This window comes from Bubalus kerabau, chromosome 17 (assembly GCF_029407905.1).
Source record: "Bubalus kerabau isolate K-KA32 ecotype Philippines breed swamp buffalo chromosome 17, PCC_UOA_SB_1v2, whole genome shotgun sequence".
NCBI lineage: Eukaryota > Metazoa > Chordata > Mammalia > Artiodactyla > Bovidae > Bubalus > Bubalus kerabau.
Window position 1 is genome coordinate 27,791,560 of NC_073640.1, and position 27,795 is coordinate 27,819,354.

The window sequence follows — 27,795 nt, forward strand, 5'->3', positions numbered from 1 at the left end:
ATGAGTAGGGAGTGGGTGCACCCAGGCCAGACCCTGATCTGGGCTGTTTGGGTCCTTGCAGCTGCCACCAAGGGTGAGACGCCCAGTGGGAGAGGAGGGCTCTCAGAAGATGGGATAGGGGATTTCCCTGCCTTGGAGGATTTTCCACTGGTGGAAAATGGAAAATGGAGGGTTGTGTAGAACCTCAGGGCGCCTGACCCATGTCCTGGTGTTACTGAGAGCCCCAGGCCAGAGTCTCCTTCTCAGGTGTGTGTAGAGCACAGAAGATCCTGTCCTGTCTTTGGGTTGCTTGAATCTTGGGAGGCTTGGAAGGGCATGGAACAGAGCCTATGTTTCTATAACACCGACTGCTGAGGCAGGACTCTTGCTGTTGAAATGAGTTTAGAACAGGTGATGCCAAGAAATCTGGGCCCTCCTAAGTAAATAGCTGGGCAACTAACTTCTCAAGTCTCCATATTTGATGTGGAAACCGAGAAGCTTGCACAGTCTCCATAAGTGTTATCCTTGTACCCCTGGAGGTAAATGAGCTGATTTCAGGAAGCGTAAGATAATTTTTTGTTTTTGTTGCTCTATATGTATTTTCTTGTATACTCAAAAGCATATACCTAAGTCATCAAAGCCACAGTTCCATAGGTGTCATTGTTTAGAATTCCACTAAGTAAAATTTTTTTTAATTTTTATTTTATTTTTTAACTTTACAATATTGTATTGGTTTTGCCATATATCAAAATGAATCCACCACAGGTATACATGTGTTCCCCATCCCGAACCCTCCTCCCTCCTCCCTCCCCATACCATCCCTCTGGATCGTCCCAGTGCACCAGCCCCAAGCATCCAGTATCGTAGAATTCCACTAAGTAAAATTTTAGAAGCCTATCTCAACTTAATTTTAAGAAAAGAAGAAAGCCAGTAGTCACACAGGTGATACACAGAAATGCCAGCAGTTATGCTGGTGGGTATAAAAATAACTGAAATGTGGGCCAGATTTTATGGGGTCCTAGGGTAAAGAATCTGCCTGCAATACTGGAAACCCAGGTTCGATCCCTGGGTTGGGAAGATCCCCTGGAGAAGGGCATGGCAACCCACTCCAGTATTCTTGCCTGGAGAATTCCATGGACAGAGGAGCCTGGCAGGCTACACAGTCCACAGGGTCACAAAGAGATGGACACAACTGAACGACCAACACACACAGGCTCTATAAAGGCTGGTGTGTATTTTTTCCACAGTAAAGAAAAGCTTGTGTGCAGTAGCAGGGAGATGGGTTCCCAACTTACATCTTAGAAAGTTTTGTGGCTTGGTCTATGCTCCTAGGAGACATTCAGTGAATGCTCTGATGAAGATGACTTCTAGGGGAATGTCGAAGGAGCAGTGGACATGGATTCATTGAGAAGGAATCCAGATACTTGCACAGTCTCTGGGTTGAGAAAGAGCTCTCCACCTTGGGAAACTCTGAGTTTGGCTTGTTCCCAGCCTCTTCCCTGCGCCCCTAATTCCTCCCTATGTGTTTCCTCAGGGCCAGCCACCGCTGATGCACCAGCCAGGCACACCAACCTGGGATGGGTCCAGGGGACGCAAGCTTCTGTTCTGGGAAACGACATGCTCGTGAATGTGTTCCTTGGGGTCCCTTATGCTGCACCCCCTGTAGGGCCCCTGCGATTTGCAAAACCGGAGCCTTTACTGCCCTGGAATGGTTTCCTAAATGCCACGTCCTACCCTAAATTGTAAGAACTGGCTTGGTCCCAGGGGTGGCCTGTGACCTGGGAGTAGGGGCAGAACGTTGAGGGGGAGTAAAGGTCATGCAGCCCAATGGAAAAGGGGGGGCATTTGTGAGGAGGATGTGGAGGGTCAGATGTGGTTGAGGCTTCTGTGATGGCATGGCTCCCCTCCTTGTTTAACATGGCTCCCCACCTGTTTAAACAAGCAGAGTCCCTGGGTTCTCTTCTGAACTCCCTGAATCCCCAGACCTGGGCCTGGGAAACTGGGTTGTAAAGAAGCTCTCTAGCGATTTTGAGGACCAGTCAGTCTGGGGAACCATTGTGATGGGCCGACTGAGTCTTTGGATTACAAGAGGTTATTGACGCATCTCCAGGTGACCTCTACCCCAGGCTTAGTCTCCACCATTGGACTGGGTCAGGTCTTTAGAGTGAGAACCATCCCAGAGGAATTTTAACTCGAGCAATTCACACGGTGCCCAATGCAGGGCCTGGCCTATAGTGGGGAATCCATAATTACCTGGGGAATGGATACATGAATGTGTCTCTGTGACCCAGGGGAGCTGGGAGGGCTGATGCTCCCAGACACTGCAAATTTTCCAGGTTAGATGAGCAAGTTCCCAGGTAAATTGTAGAGGTGTCTAGTGCACTGGGTGGGAGGTGAGGCTTGGAAATGCCAAGAATCTTTTTTTTTTTTAAGTGTAAGTTTATTTATTTATTTACTTTTGGCTGTGCTGTGTCTTCATCGCTGCTCGGGCTCTCTCGCATTCTGGCGAGCAGGGGCTGCTTTCTGGCCCAGTGCACAGGCTTCTCATCATGGTGACTTCTCTTGTGGTAAAGAACAGGCTCTAGGGGTGCAGGCTCTAGGCATGCAGGCTTCAGTAGTTGCAGCACACAAGCTCAGTAGTTGTGGCTCATGGGCCTAGCTGCCCCTCAGCCTGTGGAATCTTCCCAGACCAGGGATCCAACCTGTGGCCCCTGCACTGGCAGGCAGATTCTTGATCGCTGGACCACCAGTGAAGTCCACCAAGAATCTTTCAACTCTCAGATTCTGTGAAGCCCTCAGATTGGGCCATGTTGGTTCTTGGCATTGGGGTCCCAGGCAGAAGGAGGACCCTGGTGCCAGAAAACTAAGCCACAGAAGAAAACCCCATGTTGTCCAGACACCTAGGACAATAAGTTGCACCTTATGTGTTCATTCATTCATTCAACTAATATCCACTGAGAACCAACTCAGAAACTGGCTCTCCATTAGGCCCTGAGATCATGACACTTGAGTTAGACACAGCTTCCCTCAAGGAACCTGCAGACTAGCTGTGGTGGTGAAGACATAAACAATAAGGACAGTTAAAATATGGGGTGACAAGGCAAGCATTAGGGAGTCAGAGCAGGTCCGTGAGGGAGCCTTGAGGGGAGGCCAGAGATGGCTTTGTTAAAAGCAGTGAGCCCCAATTTCTGATACACAACATACAGAGGAAGAAAAAAGCATTTGAAGCAATGATTTTCTGCTGCCTAATCTGTACACTATTCTATTTTAGAAAAACAATGAATATTAATTGAGCACTTACTAGACATATTCACATATATAATCTCACTTAATCCTACTGTGCCTTGGGCTAGGGACTATAAGGTACCAAGGTGACTCACACAGAACCCTAGGCTTTTAGCTGCTCACTAGGAGAGATTCTAGGAAAGAACACAAAATATATACGTGTTTCCAAAGACCTCCCAGGTGGCTCAGTGGTAAAGAATCCACCTGCCAACCCAGGAGACACAGGTTCAATCCCTGGGTTGGGAAGCTCCCCTGGAGAAGGAAATGGCAACCCACTTGAGTATTCTTGCCTGGGAAATCCCACGGACAGAGGAGCCAGGCGGGCTACAGTCCATGGGGTCGCAAACCAGTCTGACACAACTTAGCGACTAAACAATTCCAAAGAGCTCTGGTCTAGCTGGAGAAATCTCAGGAGGCTTCTTGGAGGAGGTGACACTTTGACAGCATCTGAAAGAAAGGGAAGAATGTGAATAAGCAGATCTGGGGAGAGAGTAGTCAGGGCAGAGGGACTAGCTTAGGCAAAGGCCTGATTGAAGGAATCTTGCTGCTAGCCTACCTCTATTGTTTCTGGTAGAAAGGCCTGGGAATGTCCTTTTGTTCCTCTAGAGGCAGATAAGGGAGCCGCCAAAGCACAACCCTTGATACACAATCCTGTGACCTACTGTCTACAGCTTGGAGAATTGCTGAGCCAGCTTGAGTCTTTATGTGTGTATGTGTGTGGATTATGGTAATGGAGGTAGGCATGAGTGGGTCCTGGGGGCTCATGGTATAATTATTCTGCACAATGTGCTTTCTTACCCAGAAACCAGATCAAAGAGAATTATAGCTTGTTTGGGCTTCCCAGGTGGTGCCAATGGTAAAGAATCTGCCTGCCAATGCAGGAGACCTAGAAGATATGGGTTCGATCCCTGGGTTCAGGAAGATCCTCTGGAGGAGGGCATGGTAACCCACTCCAGTATTCTTGCCTGGAGAACCCTATGGACAGAATCCCATGTAAGCCTGGTGGGTTACAGTCCATAGGGTTGCAAAGAGTTGGACACAACTGAAGTGACTTAACATGCACAGCTTGTTTGGGCCGCCATGGGGGCTGGGGTGTTTTTAAACTTTGTACCAGAGCACTGAATCCCTATTCTGCTCAGGCATAGGCGATCACTAGGCCTCCCTGCTGTCACAAAAGCTGGCCCCTCCAAGGCAGGTCTGCTGACAGCAACTCTGGGGGCTTCTCCTTCCCTTTTCCAAGGTGCTTCCAGAACTCAGAGTGGCTGTTCACAGATCAACACATTCTCAAGGTGCGTTACCCCAAATTCAGAGTATCGGAAGACTGCCTGTACCTTAACATCTACGCACCGGCCCATGCAGAAACCGGCTCCAAGCTCCCGGTAAGGCTCACAGCTCCTGCTGTGCTGGGGGCTCCAGTTGCAGGTTCTGGGCCTAGGACCTGGGTGGAGTGTCTGGATATCTGGAATCAAATCTAGGCTCCCTTGGGTAAAAGGGAAATGTAATCGCTTGACATGTCGATAGCTTTCTTAAAAATCATTCTACTGACAGATTCGCTTTGTCTTCTTTTGTGATTACTTCTTTATGGTTAGTGATTTGACCTCTGATTTTTTATTTTGTTTTGCTTTTCACCTCTGTTGGGTATTAAATAGTCTGCAAACAGAAAATACCCTGCTTTGAAGGACTCTGATTTTTTTTTTTTTTGGTTTGGAAAATCCTGTTTTTTAAAACATATTTATGTATTCGTTTATTTTTGGCCATGCTGGGTCTTTGTCGCTGCAAGCGTCTTTCTCTAGTTGCTGTGAGCTGGGGCTTGTCTTGTTGCAGAACATGGGCTCTAGAGCGAGAGCTCAGTAGTTGTGGCACACGGGCTTAGACACTTCGAGGCATGTGGAATCTTCCCAGACCAGAGATTTAACCAGTGTCCCCTGCATTGGCAGGCATATTCTTATCCACTGGACCATCCGGGAAGTCTGGGGGACATCCTGTTTTAAAGAAAGATAATTGCCTTTTGCAAATTTTTTATTTTCACATGAAGACAGGTTATAATGGGAAATGTTTCACTTAAAAACGTGAAAGATCTTTGTACAAGTGAATGTACTATACATCTAATTTTGGACCACACCCTTTCTGTCCCCCTGGCCACTGCAACAGAGACTTGCTCTATTGTATCATAACAGCAGCACCTATTGAGGGCTGACTGTGTGCCAGGTACAGTTCATTCTCTCATCTAAGCCCCCACAATAACCCAGTGGGGAGGATTATTGAACCTATTCTACAGACGTGGAAGCTGAGGAACAGGGAGGGCATAAGCAACTTGGTCCACATTATACACACAGTAAGTGGCAGATCTGGGTGTCAAGCCAGTGCTTTGTCCAGTTCTCCTTTACCTCAATGGCTTTCTTCTCTTTCCTACCCCATGAGTTATAGTCACTAATATGACTTTTAAAAGAGAAGAGAAGGGATTTTTGAAAAATTAAGTATATACATGGTAATATGCATTAAGTATGGGCTTCCCAGGTGGTGCTAGTGGTAAAGAACCTGCCTGCCAATGCAGGAGACTTAATAAGAGACTCAGGTTCGATCCCTGGGTCGGGAAGATCCCTTGAAGAAGCTAATGGTGACCCACTCCAGTATTCTTGCCTGGAGAATCTCATGGACAGGGCAGCCTGGCGGGCTACAGTCCATGGGATGGTAAAGAGTTGGACACAACTGAAGTGTCTTCACACACATACATTAAGTATATACCTGGTGATAATACCATTTGAATGTTTGATGTTTCCTGGCCCCAATTTTTCTAATTGGTAAAGTAAAACTTCCACACTTTTCTCTTTTTCCCTCCTCTCTTCTCTTCTCTCTGTAAGTAGGATAAACTCTTAGATTAAAACAGTTTAAGTGGCTCTATAATCACTTATAGCTATTTCCATTTTTCTGTGGGTCACAAGTTTCATGACATTAAGTTAACACTTTTTGAGCTCTTGAAATATGCCAACATTGTTCCATGAACTTCAGATGAAGAATTTTCTTTAAACATCATGATAACCTCATAAATGAGACACTTTCATTCTGCACATCTTACAGATGAGAAAAACGAACCTCAGAAAGGTTCAGAAGGCTGCTCAAAGTCACACAGCTAGTCAAGGGCAGAGATGGGAATCAAACCCAGGCACTCATATGCCAGAATCCACATGCGTAACCCTGGGCCTTCTTCAAAAGACAAAACCGCTGAGGTTGTTTGGGAAGGAAAGTGAAACATTCCTATTTCCCTAAAGAAAGTGTCTCACCATGCGTAGGGGGGACTGTGGGTGCCTGGTGGGCTGGCTGGAGGGTTCCTTTCCCCTTCCTCAGGTCATGGTGTGGCTCCCCGGCGGCGCCTTCGAGACTGGCTCAGCATCCATCTTCGATGGTTCTGCCTTGGCTTCCTATGAGAACGTGCTGGTTGTGACCATCCAGTACCGACTAGGAATATTCGGCTTCTTCAAGTGAGTGCCCCCAAGGGATTGACACCCCTGACCCCCAAGGAGCAGCTGGGCGCAGCCACAGGGTTGTGCTCGGCAACCTAAGAAGAAATGAGCCTTCAGTGACGCTGAACTAATTTGGCCCAAACTAGTTAGGTCATTTTAGCAGCTGTAACAGATAAACCCCAAGTTTTAGTGGCTTCAAATTATAAAAATTTCCTTCTCATTCAACTAAAATCCAACCAGGTGTTTCTGACTGACAGGCATTCTTCTCCATGGTCAATCAGGGACGTAGGCTCCTTCCATCCCTCCTCTAGGGCCCCACCCAGCTCCTCTGCACTTGGCCAGCAGATGGAGAACAGCAGGAGAATCATACCAGGGTGGTCTTTCCAGGTCAGCCTGGAGGGGGCGATTATTGCTCTGTTTACATACAATTGGCAGAACTCAGTTATAATAGCCACACTCAACTGCAAGGGAAATGAGCTCCCTGGCAGATGAGGAAACCGGGAGCGTGAGCAGTTTCAAGTGTCTGCCATCGGGCCCCACATCAAGGCTGCTCCATTGCTCACCTAGGAATAATCACTCCATTGATGACTTCCCTCCCCCACCAAGTAATATCAAGCATATTTCAGTGCTCGTGTGAGCCCAACACCATGCCGGGCACTTGCTATGTGTTCATTATAACTCACCCTCAGACTAATTCTATGAGAAACATACTGTTGTTATTCTCATTTTACACTTGAAAAATGGAAGCACAGAGAGGTGAAACAACTTCCCAGAACAGAGCTAGGTCTCTTGGCCACTTCCTTGATACTATTTAGAACATGGCAGAACTCAAGCCCTGGCCAGGATGCGGCGTGAACCAAAGGTCAGAAAGTATGGGGAAGGCAGCAAGGAATCCAGCATGTATCCTGCCCCTGAGAGGCTGTCAGTGTCATGGGGAAAAGAACACAGGGACACAAATCCCTGCCAGGCAAGACATCAGTCACGTTCTGAGGTAAGAGATGCCAGAGCTGCACGTAGAAACAGAGGCGGGAACTGCAAGAAATCAGCCAGTCTTCCTGAGAGGGGTGGAATTGGAACTAACTGCACTTTAAAGACAGGGTTGGACTTAGGGATGAAGGGTTGGGAGAGAGCAGTCTTGGCAACAGGAGCTGCCTGAGCAAAGACTAGGAAGTTGGATGGAAACATAGTTGGAAGTTGGAAGGAAATTGGGGCTGGAACAGTATTTGCAAACTGGGCTTTGGGGCATGTAGCACAGGGAGGTGGCTAAGAGGCTGCAAGAAGTGGAGGCAAAAAGAACTGAGATCAGACTAATGTCCTGACCAGAGTGCTTACATGTTTAGCAGGCCTGTACATTGGGATTCTGCCTAATATTCTCTCAACAGAAAGGTTTCCAAAAGTTGTTTATAACATCTGGATACTAATAGACAGGTAGATGAGGATATAATAGGAGATGGGTGTGAAAAGGTAGGGCCAGGCCTGATTGGGAAAGACCCTGAATGCCAGGCTGTGCATGGTGACTGGTTTTTAGCGGATAAAGAAGGAGGGACCCAGGAGTGCCCTGCAGAGCAGTAGAGTGGAAGGTCACTCCAAAGCAGAGTGCAGGCTGGCCCAGGGGTGCCTGGGCTTCAGATGGGACATCTGGTTGGGGTGCTGCTGTGCAGCCTAGATGCAGGTCATGGGGTGAAGCAGGCTGGTGGCTGAATAACTAGAGGGATTACTAGCATGGATATGGCACTTACTGTGTGCCTGCACCGCCAGTCTTCACAACAGTCATGTGAAGCAGGTACCATTATCAACCCCATTCACATGAGAACGTTGAGGCAAAGCAAGTTAAGTGACTTGCTCATGGTCACCCAGATCACAAGTGACCAGATTATGAATCAGGATAAACAAAGGGAGGAATGGGAACCAACGTGGGAGCCATGATGGAATGGAGGTGAAATTAGCAGAGTGTGGCTCCTGACCAGATGCAGGGATCGTGGGAGAGAGAAGGTGGAGGTGGGGCCAGCACAGGCATCAGGGACAGACAGAGAGAACCAAGGGGAGGGGCGGTGTGGGGGACTGGAAGATGGAGGAGGAGTAGACTATGATCCCGAGGTCACCCTCATATGTTGTGGGAAGCATACATGTACTACCCAGCAGCAGGGGCACACGGTTAGGAGAATGGACCCAGATCTGCAACTTCCTAGCTCCTGGGCTAGGGAGTTCACCTCTCTATGCGTCTGCTTCCTGTCTGTGAGACGGAAACGATGAATCCCTCAGTATCCTTAGAACATGCTTGCGGATATCAAGCATGGGAGTGGGCATGACGTGAGTGAGTTCTGGCTGCAGAGAAATGCAGCCACTGCCCAACCCACTTCCCAGCAGAGGTGGGGGAACATGGGGTGATGGAATCAGTCTCTTAATATTCCACCCTGAAACCCCCAGCCGGTTCCTCCCTCTGACCGCACACAGCGGGGAGCCTGTGTGGGGTAGTTCATGAAAGTTGGCCTTTTGAGAACAAGGTGGAGAAGGGCGGAGAGAGGACCCAGAAGGATGAAGGAGAAAGACCAGCACCACCTACCTCACAGGGTGGGAGGATTATAGGAACTCCAGCTATAAAGCCCTGGGGACAGCATTATACATGATGCTGCAACAGCTGCTATTATTATCATTATTTTTAATTCAGTCATTCACTTGGAACCCTTTTGCCCAGGGAGGTCTTGCTTCCTGGTGCAGACCAACTCTCAGGAGCAGGACTCTTCTGGAATCCATGGATTCAGGGGAGCCTGTGAACACCCTGAAATTGCACATACCAAATTGTCCATGCATTTTTCTGGGGATATGGAGCTTTCATCAGATTCTCAAAGAAACCCAAACCCCAACAGAGGGTGAGAATTAAGCCTGGTTCTCCCAGCGACCCCAGGCCTCTGGCTCCCCGCTTTTCTCCAGCTGGAGTGGCAGTGCCCTGACACAGCCCACAGCCTCCGCCTCCAACCCCTGAGGCTGTGGGAAGCAGACAGTGGCCAGATGAGCTTTCTCACCCAGCCTCTTGTCCACAGCACAGGGGACGAGCACGCACGGGGGAACTGGGCCTTCATGGATCAGGTGGCTGCTCTTATCTGGGTCCAGGAAAACATTGAGTTCTTCGGTGGGGACCCACGCTGTGTGACCATCTTCGGCGAGTCAGCAGGAGCGATAAGTGTTTCCAGCCTTGTGAGTTTCTTCTCTTTGGGACCTGAAGGAACCTCGGTGGGAGAGGTGACAAAAATGAGGACAATGAGTCATGCACATCTAATTGCTGCTTTCGTGTTGAACAAATGCTCATAAACACATTGTCTCCCTCGAGCCTCACAAATACACGGTGAGTAAGGGGCTTAGTCTCATTTCAAGGGCAAGAAGTGAAGGAGCCAGCACCCCCGTGCCAGAAGGCTTGACCTCCAAGTTCATGAGGAACCTGGGCCTCTGAGAGGTTAGAAGATTTGCCCAAACCTTTGCAGCTAGTCTTTGAAATTCCCAAACCAGGACTTTTTTCCCTCTAAGTGTAGAACACTTACGGAGAAGGCAATGGCAACCCATTTCAGTACTCTTGCCTAGAAAATCCCATGGACGGAGGAGCCTGGTGGGCTGCAGTCCATGGAGTCACGAAGAGTTGGACATGACTGAGAGACTTCACTTTCACTTTTCACTTTCATGCACTGGAGAAGGAAATGGCAACCCACTCCAGTGTTCTTGCCTGGAGAATCCCAGGGATGGCGGAGCTTGGTGGGCTGCCGTCTATGGGGTCGCACAGAGTCAGACACAACTGAAGTGACTTAGCAGGGTAGAACAACTAAGGAGGCTTCCTGGGAGGTTTTATTTCTTTTATTTTTATTATTTTTAATTTTTTAATTGCTTTAAAATGTTTATTGTTTCTGCCACACAACAACACAAATCAGCCTATGTAGCCATGTTTAGCCTCCCTCCACCTCCCTCATCCCACAGAGTGCCAGACTGGGCTCCCTGTGTCGCACAGCAGCCTCCCACTGGCTGCCTACTTTACCCACGCTAGTATATATACACGCCAGTGCTGCTTTCTCAGGACATCCCCCGTTCCCCGCTGTGTCCACAGGTCTGCTCTCTGCATCTGCATCTCTGTGGGAGTTTTCTCTAAAGAAAGGCTGGCTGTTATGTGTGATGGGTGGGAAGCTCCCTGAATAACGTTTCCCGGGCCTCCTGTGTTCTCTCTCCAGATACTGTCCCCCATGACCGAAGGCTTATTCCACAGAGCCATCATGGAGAGTGGGGTGGCCATCATCCCTTACCTGAAGGCCCCTGATTACCAGAGGAATGATGATGTAGGTATATTGTGAACTCCTCTCCAGCTTCCTCTCTTTGGTCAGGAGAGAATGTGGTCAGGTGTCCAGAGACCATCTGCTTGGCTGTCCGTACTGACCATGACTAAAGGATCTGGTGTTGGCCCAAGGTGACCCTTCTGGCTTCATGGAAGGTCTGGTTCAACAGGACGTCGGCCCAGATGCACAATGCACTGCTGCTGGTGTGCTTGCATGTGTGGGGGGTGGGCAGGGGCGGTGTAAGCATGTGTGATATTTCTTACGTCTTACCCATTATTCTTTGCTGGTGACATATGACTCAGTTTTCTGTATTATGTATGGTTTATCTGCTTTCTCTACTCTACCTAGTGGAGAAGGCAATGGCACCCAACTCCAGTACTCTTGCCTGGAAAATCCTATGGATGGAGGAGCCTGGAAGGCTGCAGTCCATGTGGTCGCTGAGGGTCGGACACGACTGAGCGACTTCACTTTCACTTTTCACTTTCATGCATTGGAGAAGGAAATGTCAACCCACTCCAGTGTTCTTGCCTGGAGAATCCCAGGGATGGGGGAGCCTGGTGGGCTGCCATCTATGGGGTCGCACAGAGTCGGACACTACTGAAGTGACTTAGCAGCACTCTACCTAGAGTGCTATATTAAGAAAGGTTCTGAGGTTGTTTCCAGCTCAGTGTGAAATAACATTGTTACTGATAAATGCTGTCTGGCATGAGACTGTGAGGGGGAAGTGAAGCATGTGCCCCAGCTATTTGTCATCTATCAGCTTGTCTTAGCGCTCTACCAGACAAGAGAACGTGGAGGCCAAGGTCTCTCTGTATCTTTCATGTCCCAGCATAGTATCAGGTGTGTATTAGAAGATTCTAAATGTTTGCTGAATGAATGAGTTCACAAATGAGCTGATTCACTCAATGAATATTAATTAAGCACTGGACTATGGAGCCATCTCCTGGGTATCATTCACATTAGTGGTGCATTTTTTTAAACACCTTGTAGAAAATAACAACCAAGAGTGGGAACACAGAGCTGTAATATGATTTTTAAAAATACTCTCAATACACAGAGGAATATTGATTTTGGTAGAATGATATATCAAGCTACTTTTAGTTTGTGCATTTGCCACACACATATTGAGTGCTCTTTGTTTTCCCTGCTCTATTTTAAGACCAATGAGTGTTTAAGTGGAGAAAGCATATACAAACTTAAGACTATGTGTGTAAGCAGATGTGTGATAGTTCTTACATCTTATCCGTTATTCTTTGCTGGTGATATATAACTCAGTCCTCTGTATTATGTATGGCTTATTTACTTAATCTACTTTGGCCACCTGATGCGAAGAGCCAACTCATTGGAAAATACCCTGATGCTGGGAAAGACTGAGGGGCAGGAGAAGGGGGTGACAGAAGATAAGATGGTTGGATGGCATCAATCCTTTTTATGATTTTTAACCTGGAATCCATGGAAAGTAGAAGAGGTGGTTCTAGAACCCCTGCAGTTGTATGCAGACTGCATGCGTGTGCATCTTTCAGGGAGAGGGTCTGTAGCTTCCATTGGATACTCAGAGCATCCATGACTCCCAGAACAGTAAGGACCACTACTATCAAGAACCAAGTTCTATATATGTAGGAAGTCCAGGGAGAGAGCAGGAAGGTGTCCAGCAAAGGCTAACTAGGGCAGGAAGGTGAGGACACTTAGAGTAACAGGAGATTAGAAGCAGAAGGGCTCATGGGCTCTATGGGCTAAAAGGACATCCTGGAAAAGATGGGGCTTGGGCCTCAAGGAATAAATGGAATTGGTGTAGAGACAGAAAAAGGATGTTCAGGACATGTTCAGATGCCCCAGGTTGGGGTGGCGGTGGGGCTTCAGCGGAGCTGACAGGCTGAGACAGATCCAGCTCAGGTGATTACTAAAGATGGCGAGGAGGGTCAGGCGAGAGAGAAAGGACGATGCAGTGCCAGCCTGTCCTCAGTGTGCGCATTCCATCATGGGCCCGTGGTGAGAGCGGCCGCATGCTGGTCTTCGTATATGAAGCAGCAGCCTAGGGCTGGACTGAGGACGTTTTTCAACTCTCATTTTCCTGGAGGCTTTCAGTTCTGTGCACTGACCTGTTCCTTCTCTGAAAATAGTTGCAGACAATTGCAAGTATTTGTGCCTGCGACGCGTCGGACTCCGTTGCCCTGCTGCAGTGCCTGCGGGCAAAGCCCTCCAAGGAGTTGCTGAGCATCAACCAGGTGAAGAGGGAGGGGAGTTTGGGGACAAGGTTGTCCTTTGAATGGAATAGTAGGCAAATCCTACCTCTCTCTTATGTATTTCAATTCAGAACTTGGACAGATGGGGGTTGGGGATTCCTAGTAATGACTATAAAAAAAGCAATGTGGAATATAGAGCTCTTATAGTTTAATTTAAGGAGATTGACAAGCCAGGGTGCTGCTTAGCTTGGAGAAGACACAACAAAACACCAAGATTGTAATTGTCTCTACATCAGTGAAGGGATCTCACAGGGAAGAGGGTCCACATTTGCTCCACAGGCTACCAGGAGCTAAAGTCAAGATCAAGAGCTGGAAGTTGGGGAGCCATAACTAAGCACTTTCTAAAAACTCAGTTATCTGAAAAAGGATCAGCTCCTTTAGAAGACAATGAGATAACCACCTCTGTAGGTATGTGAGCAGGGTCTAAATGACTATAGATGAATTTCAATCACCAAGTAATTTATTGGACTGGATAATCTTTTACGCCTAATCTTCCAATCTTGAGACCCTCTGATAGTCCTTGAGAGACAATGAAGTCCTTACCTGTCCGATTCCAACATTTGTTAAACAATTATTTGGCATGGATTGAAAAATCTGCTATAAGTTGTACTAGGACCCAGGAAATAGATAAGTTCTTGACCCAATGTAGTGTGAAAGTTCTTTTTGTGGGCTCTCTTCTCCCCTACTCCCAAAACAGAGACCTAAAAAAAACAAACAAAAAAAATCATGAATAGAACCAGATGTTGCTTCCTAAGACCCAAGAACCGTCCATCCAGACCCAAGTCTCAGTGCTGAGGAAGATGCCTTGGGAAGACGGCATACCAACCCACACTACCCTGGCCATCCCCTCACCTCACCTCTCTGTCCATTACATTTGGACAGTGGTTCCACGCTTGAGCATGCATCAGACTCACCTGGAGGGCTGGTTACTGAGCTGCATGCCCAGGATAGGGCATGAGGATTTCTTTTTAATTTATTTCTATTTATTTTTGGCTGTGCTGGGTCTTCATTGCTGTACAGGGTTTCTCTAGTTGCAGAGAGCAGGGGCTATTCTTTGTGGTGATGTGTGGTGAACCTCTCATCGCAGTGGCTTCTCTTGTGGAGCACGGGCTCCAGGCACTTGGGCTTCAGTAGTTGTGCCGCACTGGGCTTAATTCCTCTGAGGCACGTGGGATCTTCCTGGACCCGGGATCGAACCTGTGTTCCCTACATTGGCTGGCAGGTTCTTTACCACTAGACCACCAGGGAAGCCTGAGAATTTGCATGTCTAACAAGTTCCCAGGCAATGCTGCTGGTCCTGGAGCCACTTTCTGAGAATCATTGTGCTGGGGTATTATATATCTTAGGGAGTTACTACTTTTTTATCCTCATTTAGAAGACCAGGAAATTCAGGCCCAGAAAAGTTGGGCCCCTTTGCCCAAGTGAGTGGCAGGCAGCACTGATGCCTCAGGATGGGCCAAGAGTGATTGATTTTTCTTTTCTTAATGCCTTTTGCTATAGTGGATTGGTTCAGTTGGGCTAGAGTCTGAGGACAGGAGGTTTTGTGAGATGAAACAGCTGCCGATTTTTCTCTTCTTCCTTGTTTCAGAAAACCAAGTCTTTCACTCGAGTGGTTGATGGCCTTTTCTTTCCTAATGAGCCGCTAGACCTGTTGGCTCAAAAATTATTTCATCTGGTTCCCTCCATCATCGGAGTCAATAACCACGAGTGTGGCTTCCTGCTACCCATGGTAAGAATTCCTCTGTGCCTCCTCCCACTCCTTCAACAGTGAGGCAGCTGTCTGCTTCACACTAGGCATGCACATAGCTCTCACCAGCATTATGAGGGCTGGAGCCCATCACCCCAAATACACACCAGTCACTTTTTCTCTCTGAAGGAGGAGAACTGTGGATTGGGGGCAGCTGTGGCAAGTGTTCACTCTGTTCCTTAAAGAAACAATTGTACAAAAACGGGAGAGATCCAAGTGGATCTCTTGGATCCAAGTGAACTTTGTTCAAAATATTACAAATGATTGTTTCAAATAAGCACTGTTTCTCCCTCAAAGGTGAAATTCACACAGGTTTAGAAAACTGCTGACCTTCACACTTTCATTTCGAGCCTTGGTTCTGGCATTTCATTTCCAAGAATGCCAGTGCAAGTTGCAAAATTATTGACTTGTTTCATTCATCTGACAAATATGAACCAAGGGTTTACTCTATGCCCTGCACTCATTAAAAAAAAAAACAGCATTCAGCAATAAGCAAGTCACATGGTTCCTGCTTTTTGCCAGCTTACATTCTCAAGGGGAGAGACAAATGATATACAAGATTGAATGGATGGTTTCAGAGAGTCTAAGGACTATGAAGAACATAGACTGAGAAGAGGAGGCTTCTTTAGGGAGCAGAAAAGAGGTCAGGAAAGAGTTCTCTGAGGAGGGACCATTTGAGCTGAATGCTTAGTAGGAGCCATGGTTTGTTTGACCCTGTAGTTTGAGTCTCCCCATTTAAAATAAGCTTTTCATCTGTCCTCAGAGGGCTTCCCAGGTGGCGCTAGTGGTAAAGAACCCACCTGCCAATGCAGGAGACATAAGAGATACAAATTTGATCCATGGGTTGGAAAGGTTCCCTGGAGGAGGAAATGGCAACCCACTCCAGTATTCTTGCCTGGAGAATCCCATGGACAGAGGAACCTGGCAGGCTACAGTCCACAGGGTTGCAAAGATTCGGACACAACTAAAGCAACTTAGCACACATGCAATGCTGTCCTCAGAAGAGAGTGCTCAATTCTTAATATTTCCTAGTTCATTTCTACAGATCAACCTCCACCTTTCAAGTAGGGGCAGTGAAATACAGTGTATGAAATGCAGGCTATGAAATACAGTGATTTGTCAAGTTACAAGGCTAGCTGGTGGTCCTCTGGAATCAAAACCCTGAGATCACTGGATTGTTAAAGGCATGTTCTGGCGATTATTAATTTGACATACAGAGCAATGTTTCAGGGTAGGTGGAGTGGGGATTTTTTTCCCTCATTGAAATTGAAGCAATTGAGTCACAGACTGTGGCTTACGTTAGTTCTCTTAATGCTTTGTGGATCTGTACTAGAAAAAGGAAGACAGGCGCTACTGATAACAGCCACATCACCATAATCCCTGGGACTGAGTGTCTTTCATAAGCCGAGTGTTTGGCGACTGTACAATCATGCAAACAGGCATTATTATCCCCATTTAGCAGCTGAAGAAACTGAGACTCAGAGAGGCTAATGTGACTTTCCTAAATCTCCTAGCTAGAGAGGAGACAGCAGTGTATAAATTTCATATATTTAGGTTCTGCCTGTAAATGCTGAGTTCTCTATTTACCGGCTGTGTGACCTTCGAGGAGCTGCCTAACCTCTCTGAATCTCTGTTCCCTCATCTATGAAATATGGCTAAAGTTACTACCTGCCTCACAGATACACATCAAATAGCCTGGCATATAGTCTAAATGCTAGGCATTTATTAGATATTGGAATTATTCAAGTGGGAGGACAGGACTTGGTGTCCAGGTCTGTATAGCAAAAGCCTGCATGAGTGCTGTCATTCTGTGGTTGTTTGAGACCATAGAAAGCCTCCAAAAACCAATCCTGGCTCCTGAACATACAGAGAGGGTTCTTAGTAGTTTAAAAGCACTTGTGGATTATTTGAAAGACTCTAGGGGTTCTCTCAGATTCCACAAGACAGATTTGTTTAAATATCTGTCATGATTCATTACCCCAAGATTTTCAGCAAAAAATGTACCAGAGAAATTCATTTGACAAGTGAATACTATTTCTATTCCCTCATGTTTTTAAGCTGTGATATTGGCCAGGGAAGGGTCATTTTAAAAATAACTGCTTGTAGCTCTTACTCTGTACCAAGCAGCCTCTGTGTTTTTAACCATCCACTCTGCAGCCTCACTTGCTCCCTGCCTCTGCCAACTGCTGGTTTCTCAGACAGCCCAATGACAAAGGACTTTAGAAAGAGAGCAATAAATAAACCACTTCAACTTGCTGTTGAAGCCAAGTGGTGGTCTGTGTTAGTTTCCTAGGGCTGCTGTAATGAAATACCGCAGAGGTGGCCTAAACCACAGAAACGTATTTTCTCAGTGTTCTAGAGGCTAGAAGTTCAAGATCAAAGTGCCAGCAGGTTTGGTTTCCTCTGCGGCCTCCTCTTTGGTTTGCCAGTGGCCACCTTCTCGCTGTGGCCTCACAGGTCTTTCCTCCGTGTGCACACCCCTTGAGTCTCTGCACGTCCAAATTTCCTCTTCTTGTAAGGACACCGATCAGACTGGATTAGGGCCCATCCTAGCATCCTCATGTTAGTTCAACAACCTCTTTAAAGACCCTCCTCTCCATACACAGTCACATTCTGAGGTCCTAGGAGAAGCCTGGTAGGCTGCAGTCCATGGGGTAGCGAAGAGTCAGATACGACTGAGCGACTTCCCTTTCACTTTTCACTTTCATGCATTGGAGAGGGAAATGCAACCCACTCCAGTGTTCTTGCCTGGAGAATCCCAGGGACGGGGAGCCTGGTGGGCTGCCGTCTATGGGGTCGCACAGAGTTGGACATGACTGAAGCGACTTAGCAGCAGCAGCAGAGGTTCCACATAGGAATTTGGTAGAGGACACACCCAACTCATAACGTGGTGGCCACTCAGCTCCCTCAGGACCTCAGGTATGACAGGGAACGGCTGCTTGATAAATTCAAATGTGAGAAAAAGAATCATCATTGCTCAACCAACCCATTGAGGCTACTCCTTACACATGGACCCCTCGGGGCTGAAAGGGTTCCTGCTCTAGCCAGCCTCCCCTCTGAAAGGTAGGTGTATGGGCACTTGGGGAGACCAGTTTCCCTTCTGATGACCTGATGTACTCACGGAGGACTCCCTGCTTCTTTCCACAGAAGGAGTTTCCTGAGATCCTCTGGGGCTCCAACAAGTCCCTTGCCCTGCAACTGATACACTCAGTCCTGGTAAGCGAGCTTGATTCTCCTCCAAGATCCATTCATTTCACAAACCTCCTGGGTCACACTCAGGGGTAAGGCTGGGATAGAGATTTATTCATTCATTCATTTAGTAGATCTTCACTAAACAGAGTTCTGCAGTCCCTTATCCACAGTCTCAACATCCAAATAGCTCTGACAGCCCACAAGCTCGGCAGCCAAAATTCACCTAGACTGATACACAGCCATTGGTCTTCATTATTCCTACACGTTCATTCACTTTGTCCCACTATATGTTTCTATGTGATCAATGTGGAGGCTGAGCATATCATATAATATGCAGCATATGTGCTGAATTATTCATCTAAGAACTGAAAAGTTTTGAATTCTGAAAACCACCTGGGACTAGAGACCCATATTCACTACATACCAGTCAGGTACTGTTCTCTGTTCTAGCAGTGCTGAGGGCCTTTAGCCAATCATTTATTCATTCACTCCCTATACTAGGGGTATAGAGATATATCAACCTAGACACTAAGACAGAGACAGATTTCTTCCCTTCCTTCCTTTCTTCTTTCCATAAACATACACTCAGTGTGTATTCTGTGCCAGGTTCATTTCATTCATTTTTTCATTGAATAAATGTTTCTTGAGAGTCCGCACACCCTGGCATGTCCTTAGGTCCTGGGTACAGTGATAGAGGAACTGGAGAGCCTCTTAATGAAAGTAAAAGAGGAGAGTGGAAAAAAAACTGACTTAAAACTCAACACTCAGAAAACTAAGATCATGGCATCCGGTTCCATCACTTCATGGCAAATAGTTGGGGAAACAATGGAAACAGTGTCAGACTTTATTTTCTTGGGCTCCAAAATCACTGTAGATGGTGACCGCAGCCATGAAATTAAAAGACACTTGCTCCTTGGAAGAAAAGCTATGACCAACCTAGACAGCAGAGGCATTACTTTGCTATCAAAGGTCCGTCTAGTCAAAGCTATGGTTTTTTCAGTAGTCATATATGGATGTGATAGTTGGACCATAAAGAAAGCTGAGCACCGAAGAATTGATGCTTTTGAACTGTGGTGTTAGAGAAAACTTTTGAGAGTCCCTTGGACTGCAAGGCGATCAAACTAGTCAATCCTAAAGGAAATCAGTCCTGAATATTCATTGGAAGGACTGATGCTGAAATTGAAGCTCCAATACTTTGGCCACCTGATGCAAAGAGCTGACTCATTGGAAAAGACCCTGATGTTGGGAAAGATTGAAGGTAGGAGGAGAAGGGGACAACAGAGGATGAGATGGTTGGATGGCGTCACTGACTCGATGGACATGAGTTTGAGCAGGCCCTGGGAGTTGGTAATGGACAGGGAAGCCTGGCATGCTGCTGTCTGTGGGGCCGTGAACAGTCAGACAGAATTGAGCGACTGAACTGAACAGTGATAGCAGGCACTCTCCCTGCATTTGAGGGACTTGTAGACTGTTGGGATGGGTGAACATGACCAAACACCTCATACTGGGGTTAAGAACATGGGACCTGGATGCAAATAGACTTGTGAAGGAGTCATGGTTCTGCCACTTTGGACAAACCACATCACCTTTCTAAACCTCAGTTCCCTCACCTGTTAAATGGGGTTAATTCTGATGCCTGCGTCATAGTATTACTGTGTGGATTCAATGAGACAATGCATATAAAGCACTCAGAATTATGCTTGCAAAGGCAAATGTTTGGCGAGTGTCGCTATGATGGCTATTGCGGTTGACCTGGATCTCTTGCTACCATGATGTTTTACAGCACATCCCTGTCCAATATTTATACCTTGTGGCTAATGAATATTTCCACAACAAGCACTCTCTGGTCGATATACGAAATCGCTTCCTGGATTTGCTTGGAGATGTGTTCTTTGTGATCCCTGGGCTGGTCACAGCTCAATATCACACAGGTAAGTCTCCTAGCATCCCTCCTCCTGCAAGGTTGGTGGCCGCAGGGATCCCTGTTGCCTGTGTACTGGCGGCCACCTGCTCTGCCCTGCCCTGCTGTTCCCTTGCTGAGAGGGAGCTCCCAAGGCTGCCTGGGATATAGCCCTGCATGCTGACCTTCGCAGTTCCCCTGCCTTTCAGAGTTCAGGAATGTTGATCAGTCCTTGTTGATTCTAGTACTTTCCTTTCTTCAGGACTATGTAGAAAAGTCCCATCCCCCCATATTTTCAGAGGCCAGCCCCCACTTACCTTTCTCTTTGGAATGCGTGCGTGTGCATGCTCAGTTGTGTCTGACTCTTTGTGACTCCATGGGCTACAATCTGCCAGGTTTTCCAGGCAATAATACTGGAGCAAGTTGCCAATTCCTACTCCAGGGGATCTTCCCGACCCAGGGATCAAACCCATGTCTCCTGCATTGGCAGGTGGATTCTTTACTAGTGAGTCACCTGGGAAGCCCTGTCTGGAAATGTCTTCCCAAATATCTATAAGGAGTAGTGGAGCAATAAGAAAGAGATTACTTGTGGGGCACAAACCTGCCTTTCTTTCTTTTTAAAAAAAGTTTGTATTTATTTACTTTTAATTGAAGTATAGTTGATTTACAATGTTGTGTAAATTTCTGCTATACAGCAAAATAATTCAGCTACATATATGTATTTATATATACACATATATATATTCTTTTTAGTATTCTTTTCCATTATGGCTTATCACAGATATTGAGTACAGTTTCCTGTGCTATACAGTAGGACCTTGTTGTTTTCTGTTCTATATATAATAATTTTCATCTGCTAACCCCAAACTCCCAGTCCATCCCTCCCCATCCCCCTTCCCTGTTGGCAACCACAAATTTGTTCTCTGTGTCTGTGAGTCCATTTCACAATTAAGTTCATTTGTGTCATATTTTAGATACTACATGTAAGTGATGTTATATGGTATTTGCCTTTTTCTTTCATGGCTTACTTTCTTTCTGGCTTACTTCATTTAGTATGGTAATCTCTAGTTGCATCCGTGTTGCAGCAGATGGCATCATTTCATTCTTTTTATGACTGAGTAGTATTCCACTGTGTATATATGTGTATATATAAATACATATACACACACCTCATCTTCTTTATCCTTCGCTCTGCTGATGGACATTTAGGTTGTCTCCATGTTTTGGATATTGTGAGTACTGCTGCTATGGACATTAGGGTGCATGTATCTTTTTGGATTATGGGGCTTCCCAGGTGATGCTAGTGATAAAGAATCCTTTTGCCAATGCAGGACATATATATTTAATTTATATATATGAATTATTATTTGGCCATTAAAAAGGAATGAAATATTGATACGTGCCACAACATGGATGAAGCTTGGAAGCACTGCTAAGTGTAAGAAGCCAGACACAAAAGCTTATATGTTGTGTGATTCTGTTTATGTGATATGTCCAGAATAGGCAAATCTACAGAGTCATACAGTTTTCATGAATGAAAGGGAGGGGTCAATGAGGGAATGAGTGCTTCAACGGGCCTGGGTTTCTGTCTGGAGTGACAAGAATGTTCTGGACCTAGAGAGTGGTGATGATTGCACAACATTCTGAACTTTCTAAAAGCTGCTGAATTACACACCCTGAAACTGTTAAAATGTTGACATTTATGTTGGTGAGTTTTTACGACTTACAGTGAAGAAACTGCAAAAGCAAGCCACAGATGGAAGAATATATTCACAACACAGCTATCCCACAAAAAAATCCATATCCAGACTAGAAGAATTCTTATAGTTCAATAATGAAAAGACAAATAATCCATTTACAAATGGGTGAAAGGCTTGAAAAGACACTATGCAATAGAGGAAAAATGAGAACAAAAAGCACATGAAAAGGTGCTCAACAGTATTAATCATCAGGGAAATGCAAAGTAATCCCCAAATGAGGCAATCATTTACACCTGCTAGAATGATTAATATTTAATATTAAAAACTCAAGCCATATACCAAAAAGTATTGCCAAGGATGTGGAATGTTTAGTACTTTTGACAAGAATGTGAAATGGTTACAATCACTCTGGAAAACAGCACGTTTCTTGCAAAGTTAGACATATACCTACTCTATTATTCAAATATACATAAGACTTGTGTATGGATATCCACAGCAGCTTCAATCATAATAGCCCAAAACTGGAAAGAACCCAAAATGTCTTTCATCAGATGAATAGATAAATAATTTATGGTATATTCATGCAACAGCATACTACTTGGTGACAGGGAATCAACTATTGATACAGGGAAAACATGGATGAACCTCAAAAACATTATGATGAGCCAAAGAAGCCAGATTCAAGAGAGTACATATTGTGTTATTCCATTCACACAAAGTTCAAGAACAAGCGAAATTAATCAATTGTGACAGGAATAAAAACATTGTGTTTCTTGGTAGAATGACTAGAAGGAGTTACAAGGGAACTTCTGGGGTGATGGAAATGCTCTGTATCCTGCTTGGGGTGGTGTTTACATGAAGGTGCACACATTTGTTAAATTTCACCAAAATGCACACTTAAAATCTGTGCTTTTTACCTGATACTTTGATGAAAAGAGAGAAAATGAGAGGCAAGGAAGCAGAGACAGTGAGTACAAGGCAACTGCATTATTAAGGCTAACTAGAAAGGATTTAGAGAAATAAGCCAGTAACTGGAGGGCAAGTTGACACCAAGAGTATGTATGCTTGTGTGTGTTTCTCTGTGTGCATGCATGCATGCATGTGTATGTGTGTACTTTAATGAGAGACTTTGTAAGCTTGTTTGCCACTGATGGTGATGATCCGATAGAGAGAAACTGATGCAGAGAAGGAGCGGAAATGGCAGAGCAAAGACCTGCACTAGAAGAGAGATGAAGCAACATAGGACGCAGTGGAGCATCTTGGAAGCAGGAGGATAGCTTTGTCCTATTTTCTGCAGACAGTTGAACCAGGGTCAATGAAAGGAAGTCACAAGGAGGTACATCTTGGATCAATATAAAGCATTTTTTAAATTGGAGAATAATTGCTTTATGATGTGTTAGTTTCTGCTGTATAATAACATGAATCAGCTATAAGTATACATACATCCCCTCCCTTTTGGACCTCCCTCCCATCCACCCCCACCCCAGTCCTCCAGGTTATCACAGAGCACACAGAGCTGACCTCCTGTGCTGTACAACAGCTTCCCACTAGCTATCTATTTTACACATGGTATTTAAATATATCTCAATGCTATTCTCCTAATTTATCCCACCCTCCCTTGGTTTTTGTTTGTTTGTTTTGAAAAGTAGAACTGTTGCCCTTGCAGGCTGCCCTGAGGGGTTCAGTTCAGTTCAGTTCAGTCACTCAGTCGTGTCCGACTCTGCGACCCCATGAATCACAGCACGCCAGGCCTCCCTGTCCATCACCAACTCCCGGAGTTCACTCAGACTCACGTCCATCGAGTCGGTGATGCCATCCAGCCATCTCATCCTCTGTCGTCCCCTTCTCCTCCTGCCCCCAATCCCTCCCAGCATCAGAGTCTTTTCCAATGAGTCAACTCTTCGCATGAGGTGGCCAAAGTACTGGAGTTTCAGCTTTAGCATCATTCCTTCCAAAGAAATCCCAGGGCTGATCTCCTTCAGAATGGACTGGTCGGATCTCCTTGCAGTCCAAGGGACTCTCAAGAGTCTTCTCCAGCACCACAGTTCAAAAGCATCAATTCTTCAGCGCTCAGCTTTCTTCACAGTCCAACTCTCACATCCATACCACTGGAAAAACCATAGCCTTGACTAGACGGACCTTTGTTGGCAAAGTAATATCTCTGCTTTTGAATATGCTATCTAGGTTGGTCATAACTTTTCTTCCAAGGAGTAAGCGTCTTTTAATTTCATGGCTGCAGTCACCATCTGCAGTGATTTTGGAGCCCAAAAAAATAAAGTCTGACACTATTTACACTATTTCCCATGAAGTGATGGGACCAGATGCCATGATCTTCGTTTTCTGAATGTTGAGCTTTAAGCTAACTTTTTCACTCTCCCCTTTCACTTTCAGCAAGAGGCTTTTTAGTTCCTCTTCATTTTCTTCCATAAGAGTGGTGTCATCTGCATATCTGAGGTTATTGATATTTCTCCCGGCAATCTTGATTCCAGCTTGTGCTTCTTCCAGCCCAGTGTTTCACATGATGTATTCTGCATATAAGTTAAATAAGCAGGGTGACAATATACAGCCTTGACATACTCCTTTTCCTATTTGGAACCAATCTGTTGTTCCATGTCCAGTTCTAACTGTTGCTTCCTGACCTGCATACAGGTTTCTCAAGAGGCAGGTCAGGTGGTCTGGTATTCCCATCTCTTTCAGAATCTTGCCCTGAGGGGTAATGAGTTCTGTTTCCAGGAGCAGGAAGCCCTAGCCTCAGATGAGGAAGAAGGAGTTAGCTTGGTTTAGGTCACCTCTAGTCTCTGGGCTGTTCCACCTGTGAGTCTGTGAATCCCAGACCAGATGGGTAGAGTGCTGGGCCAGCCTCTACTGTCCCCTGCCTGCATGTCTACCACAAACCCTCTCGACCTTCCTGTAGATGCTGGTGCCCCTGTCTACTTCTATGAGTTTCAGCATCGGCCCCAGTGCTTGAAGGACAGGAAGCCATCTTTTGTCAAGGCTGATCACACTGATGAAATCCGCTTCGTCTTTGGAGGCGCCTTCCTGAAGGGCAACATTGTTATGTTTGGTAAGAAACTGGCCTGAGGGGTTCCTGCTCTTGCAGGAACATGAAATAGGGAGAAGGGGATAAGGAGAGAATCACCACCTTTAGCATGAAGCCTCGCCCACCCCACCACTAATGCGAGAGCCTGGGAGTGGTGGCGGGGTGGACTGAACCTCTGGTTAACAGACACAACCTTTCCCTGGAGAATGGCCCCAGTTATAGTTTTAGAAACAAGGATGAAAAAGAAGGGCCAACATTTGCTCGATAAATGTTTCTGTTTGGACTAAAGGCAGGGTGGCCACCTGGGGGCACTCATGCAATTCGATATTTATTTACTTGGCTGCGCTGGGTCTTAGCTGTAGCCTGTGAGTTCTTCCATTGTCCTTGCGGCACACAGGATCTTCAGTTCCACCGTGTGATCTCTTAGTAGCAGCATCTGGGATCTAGTTCCCTGACCAGGGATCGAACCTGGGTCCCCTGCATTAGGAGTGCACAGTCTTAGTCTCTGGACCACCAGTGAAGTCCCACAATCTGATCATTTTGAGAAACAAAGCCATTTAGTTCCCTCTCCCTGACACCTGATCTTATCCTCCCTGCCCTTCCCAGAGCTCCTCTGAGACTACCATCCAGGGCTTTCAAAGGCAAAAGCCATATTTTTCATAATTTTAGCTGAAAGTAGTGTGGATTCAGGTAATCTTATGTGAATGCTTGTGAACTGTTTCTAGTAAGGTTAGCTCATTTATTCCTGAGCTTATGACATGTTTATTGAGGTTATCAAAAATTTAAAAACCACAGGAACTATACATAGGAGTTAGGACTAAACTATTTCATTTAAAAAATTGCACAATATGGACCCTTAACCAATTCACGCTGGCCCCTCTGTGATAAGGACAGAACCTCTCCTCTAGAGTGTGTGTAGTGTGGTTTGTTCATTGCTTTATTTATTCTTTCTTATCTTTAATGCCAGTAATAACAGAACTACCTCTTAGGTTGTCATAAGGATTAAATGAAACAATTCTCATAAATCACGTGGTGAGTGCTTAATAAATATTACTATTACTACTCAGTAGCCATCACTGAGTCTGTAGTATGTGATGGGCACATGGACTCTCAAAAATGGACAGATGAACAACATGTGTTTGTGTCAAAGAGTTAAATTACTTGATATCTGAAGACCTTGTGAAATCAATGAGAAAAGCACAACCCAGTCAAAAACTGGGTAACAGATATAAATAGATAGTTTAGGGAAACAGAAACACCAGTGGCTTTTGAACATAAAAATCTATCTAGACTGGCTCCTGGCAAAGAGGATTAAAAACTAACCTTGACCAAGTAATCATTTTTCATAGGTCAAAGTTGGGAAGAACATTTTACATAATGTATTTGAGCAGGTGGGGGATAATAGATAACCTCATATATCAATGGAACACTCTATCAAAACTTAAAATGCACGTAGTCATTAGTCCAACAATTCAACTTCTAAGATTTTTGTGTGTGTGCAGTTATACTTCCTCGTGTGCAAAAATATATATGCACACAGTGAAACATTGCTTTTTTGAGCAAAAGATTGAAAAAATGTCAAGACCCATTAATATAGTACTGGATACCTGAATAATATATTTACATATAATTAAATATAAATATGGGCTTCCCATGTGGCTCAGTGGAAAAGAATCTGCCTGCCAATGCAGGAGATGCCAGAGATGTAGGTCTGATCCCTGGATTGGGAAGATCCCCTGGAGGAGGAAATAACAGCCCACTCTAGTATTCTTGCCTGGAAAATCCCATGGACAGAGGAGCCTGGCGTGCTACTGTCCATGGTGTAACAAAGAGACGGACACAACTGAACACACACGCAAGCACATACATATAAATATATATTTATATATTATATGTTTCTAGAACAACAAAGAGCAACAAATGGAAGTTTTATAGGTGCCAATGTGGAACTAACTCCTGGATACAGTTTTAGTAAAAGAGAAAGATATAGAATGTGTGTCCATTATAGTACCAGTGTGTAAAAAGATGTCTGCTTAAAACCCTGTGCACATCTACACTCTTTCAGAAGTGCACTCAAGAACAAGGAAACAATGGTTGCCTCTGAGGTTGCCTCTGAGGCTGGTAACTCAGTGACTAGAGGGAAGAGATGGGAGAAACTTAACTTTCATTAGATTTACTTCCTGTGTTTCTAATTTTGTACTTTGAGCAGTATTACATTTTCAAATAAAAAAATACAGATACAATTATTGGATCGGTAGAGAGGGAAAGAGGTGATCTTTGTCTCCAAGGAAATCACAGTCACATGGAAAGGGCTGGAAGAGCATTCGACAGACAGCAAAGGTGTGTGTTCAGCCTCTGCCATGCGAAAGCATGGTTGCTTGGGCAAGTCATTGTCTGCAAATGCACAATGAGTACCGCGACTTAGCAGGCTGTTAGGGACGCAACGGAAAGAAAGGCGCCAAAGCAATTCATCCAATGTGAGGCCCCTTGGGCTTCTGGCACATCATTGTGGGAATGAGATTTTGTGATTATTTCCTCCAGAAGAAGCCACAGAGGAAGAGAAAGGGCTGAGCAGGAAGATGATGAGATACTGGGCTAACTTTGCTCGGACTGGGTAAGTGAACCTCCCATCTTCCTCCATACCAGATGTTTGAAGATGAAAATCTCACTGGGTATTTGAGGCAAAAAATCTCTCACTTCCAGGAATCCTAATGGGAAAGGTCTGCCTCTGTGGCCGGCCTACAGGCAGTCTGAGGAATACTTGCAGCTGGACTTGAACATAAGCGTGGGACAGAGACTGAAAGCACTGGAGCTGAAATTTTGGACAGAAACCCTCCCCTTAATGATGACCTCGTCTGGAGCTCTCCTGGCTTCTCTTTGTTCCTCAACCTTCCTTTTTCTACTCCTTCCTTTCATTTTCTCTTTTGCTCCCTGA

At 45.6% G+C, this 27,795-nt stretch overlaps 1 protein-coding gene across 2 annotated transcripts; it reads left to right on the forward strand.

Moving 5' to 3' along the window:
• On the forward strand, nucleotides 1-27,795 carry CES5A (carboxylesterase 5A). 2 transcript variants are annotated; one of them, XM_055552819.1, is made up of 13 exons: nucleotides 1-73; nucleotides 1,514-1,721; nucleotides 4,505-4,643; nucleotides 6,610-6,743; nucleotides 9,767-9,920; nucleotides 10,937-11,041; nucleotides 13,159-13,263; nucleotides 14,870-15,010; nucleotides 18,176-18,244; nucleotides 20,004-20,151; nucleotides 24,735-24,884; nucleotides 27,402-27,474; nucleotides 27,564-27,795. In XM_055552819.1, the coding sequence occupies exons 1-13, from the start codon at nucleotides 1-3 to the stop codon at nucleotides 27,793-27,795; spliced, it is 1,731 nt and encodes a 576-aa protein (XP_055408794.1). The 2 variants fall into 2 exon arrangements, with proteins under 2 accessions (XP_055408794.1, XP_055408795.1); XM_055552820.1 differs by lacking the exon at nucleotides 24,735-24,884.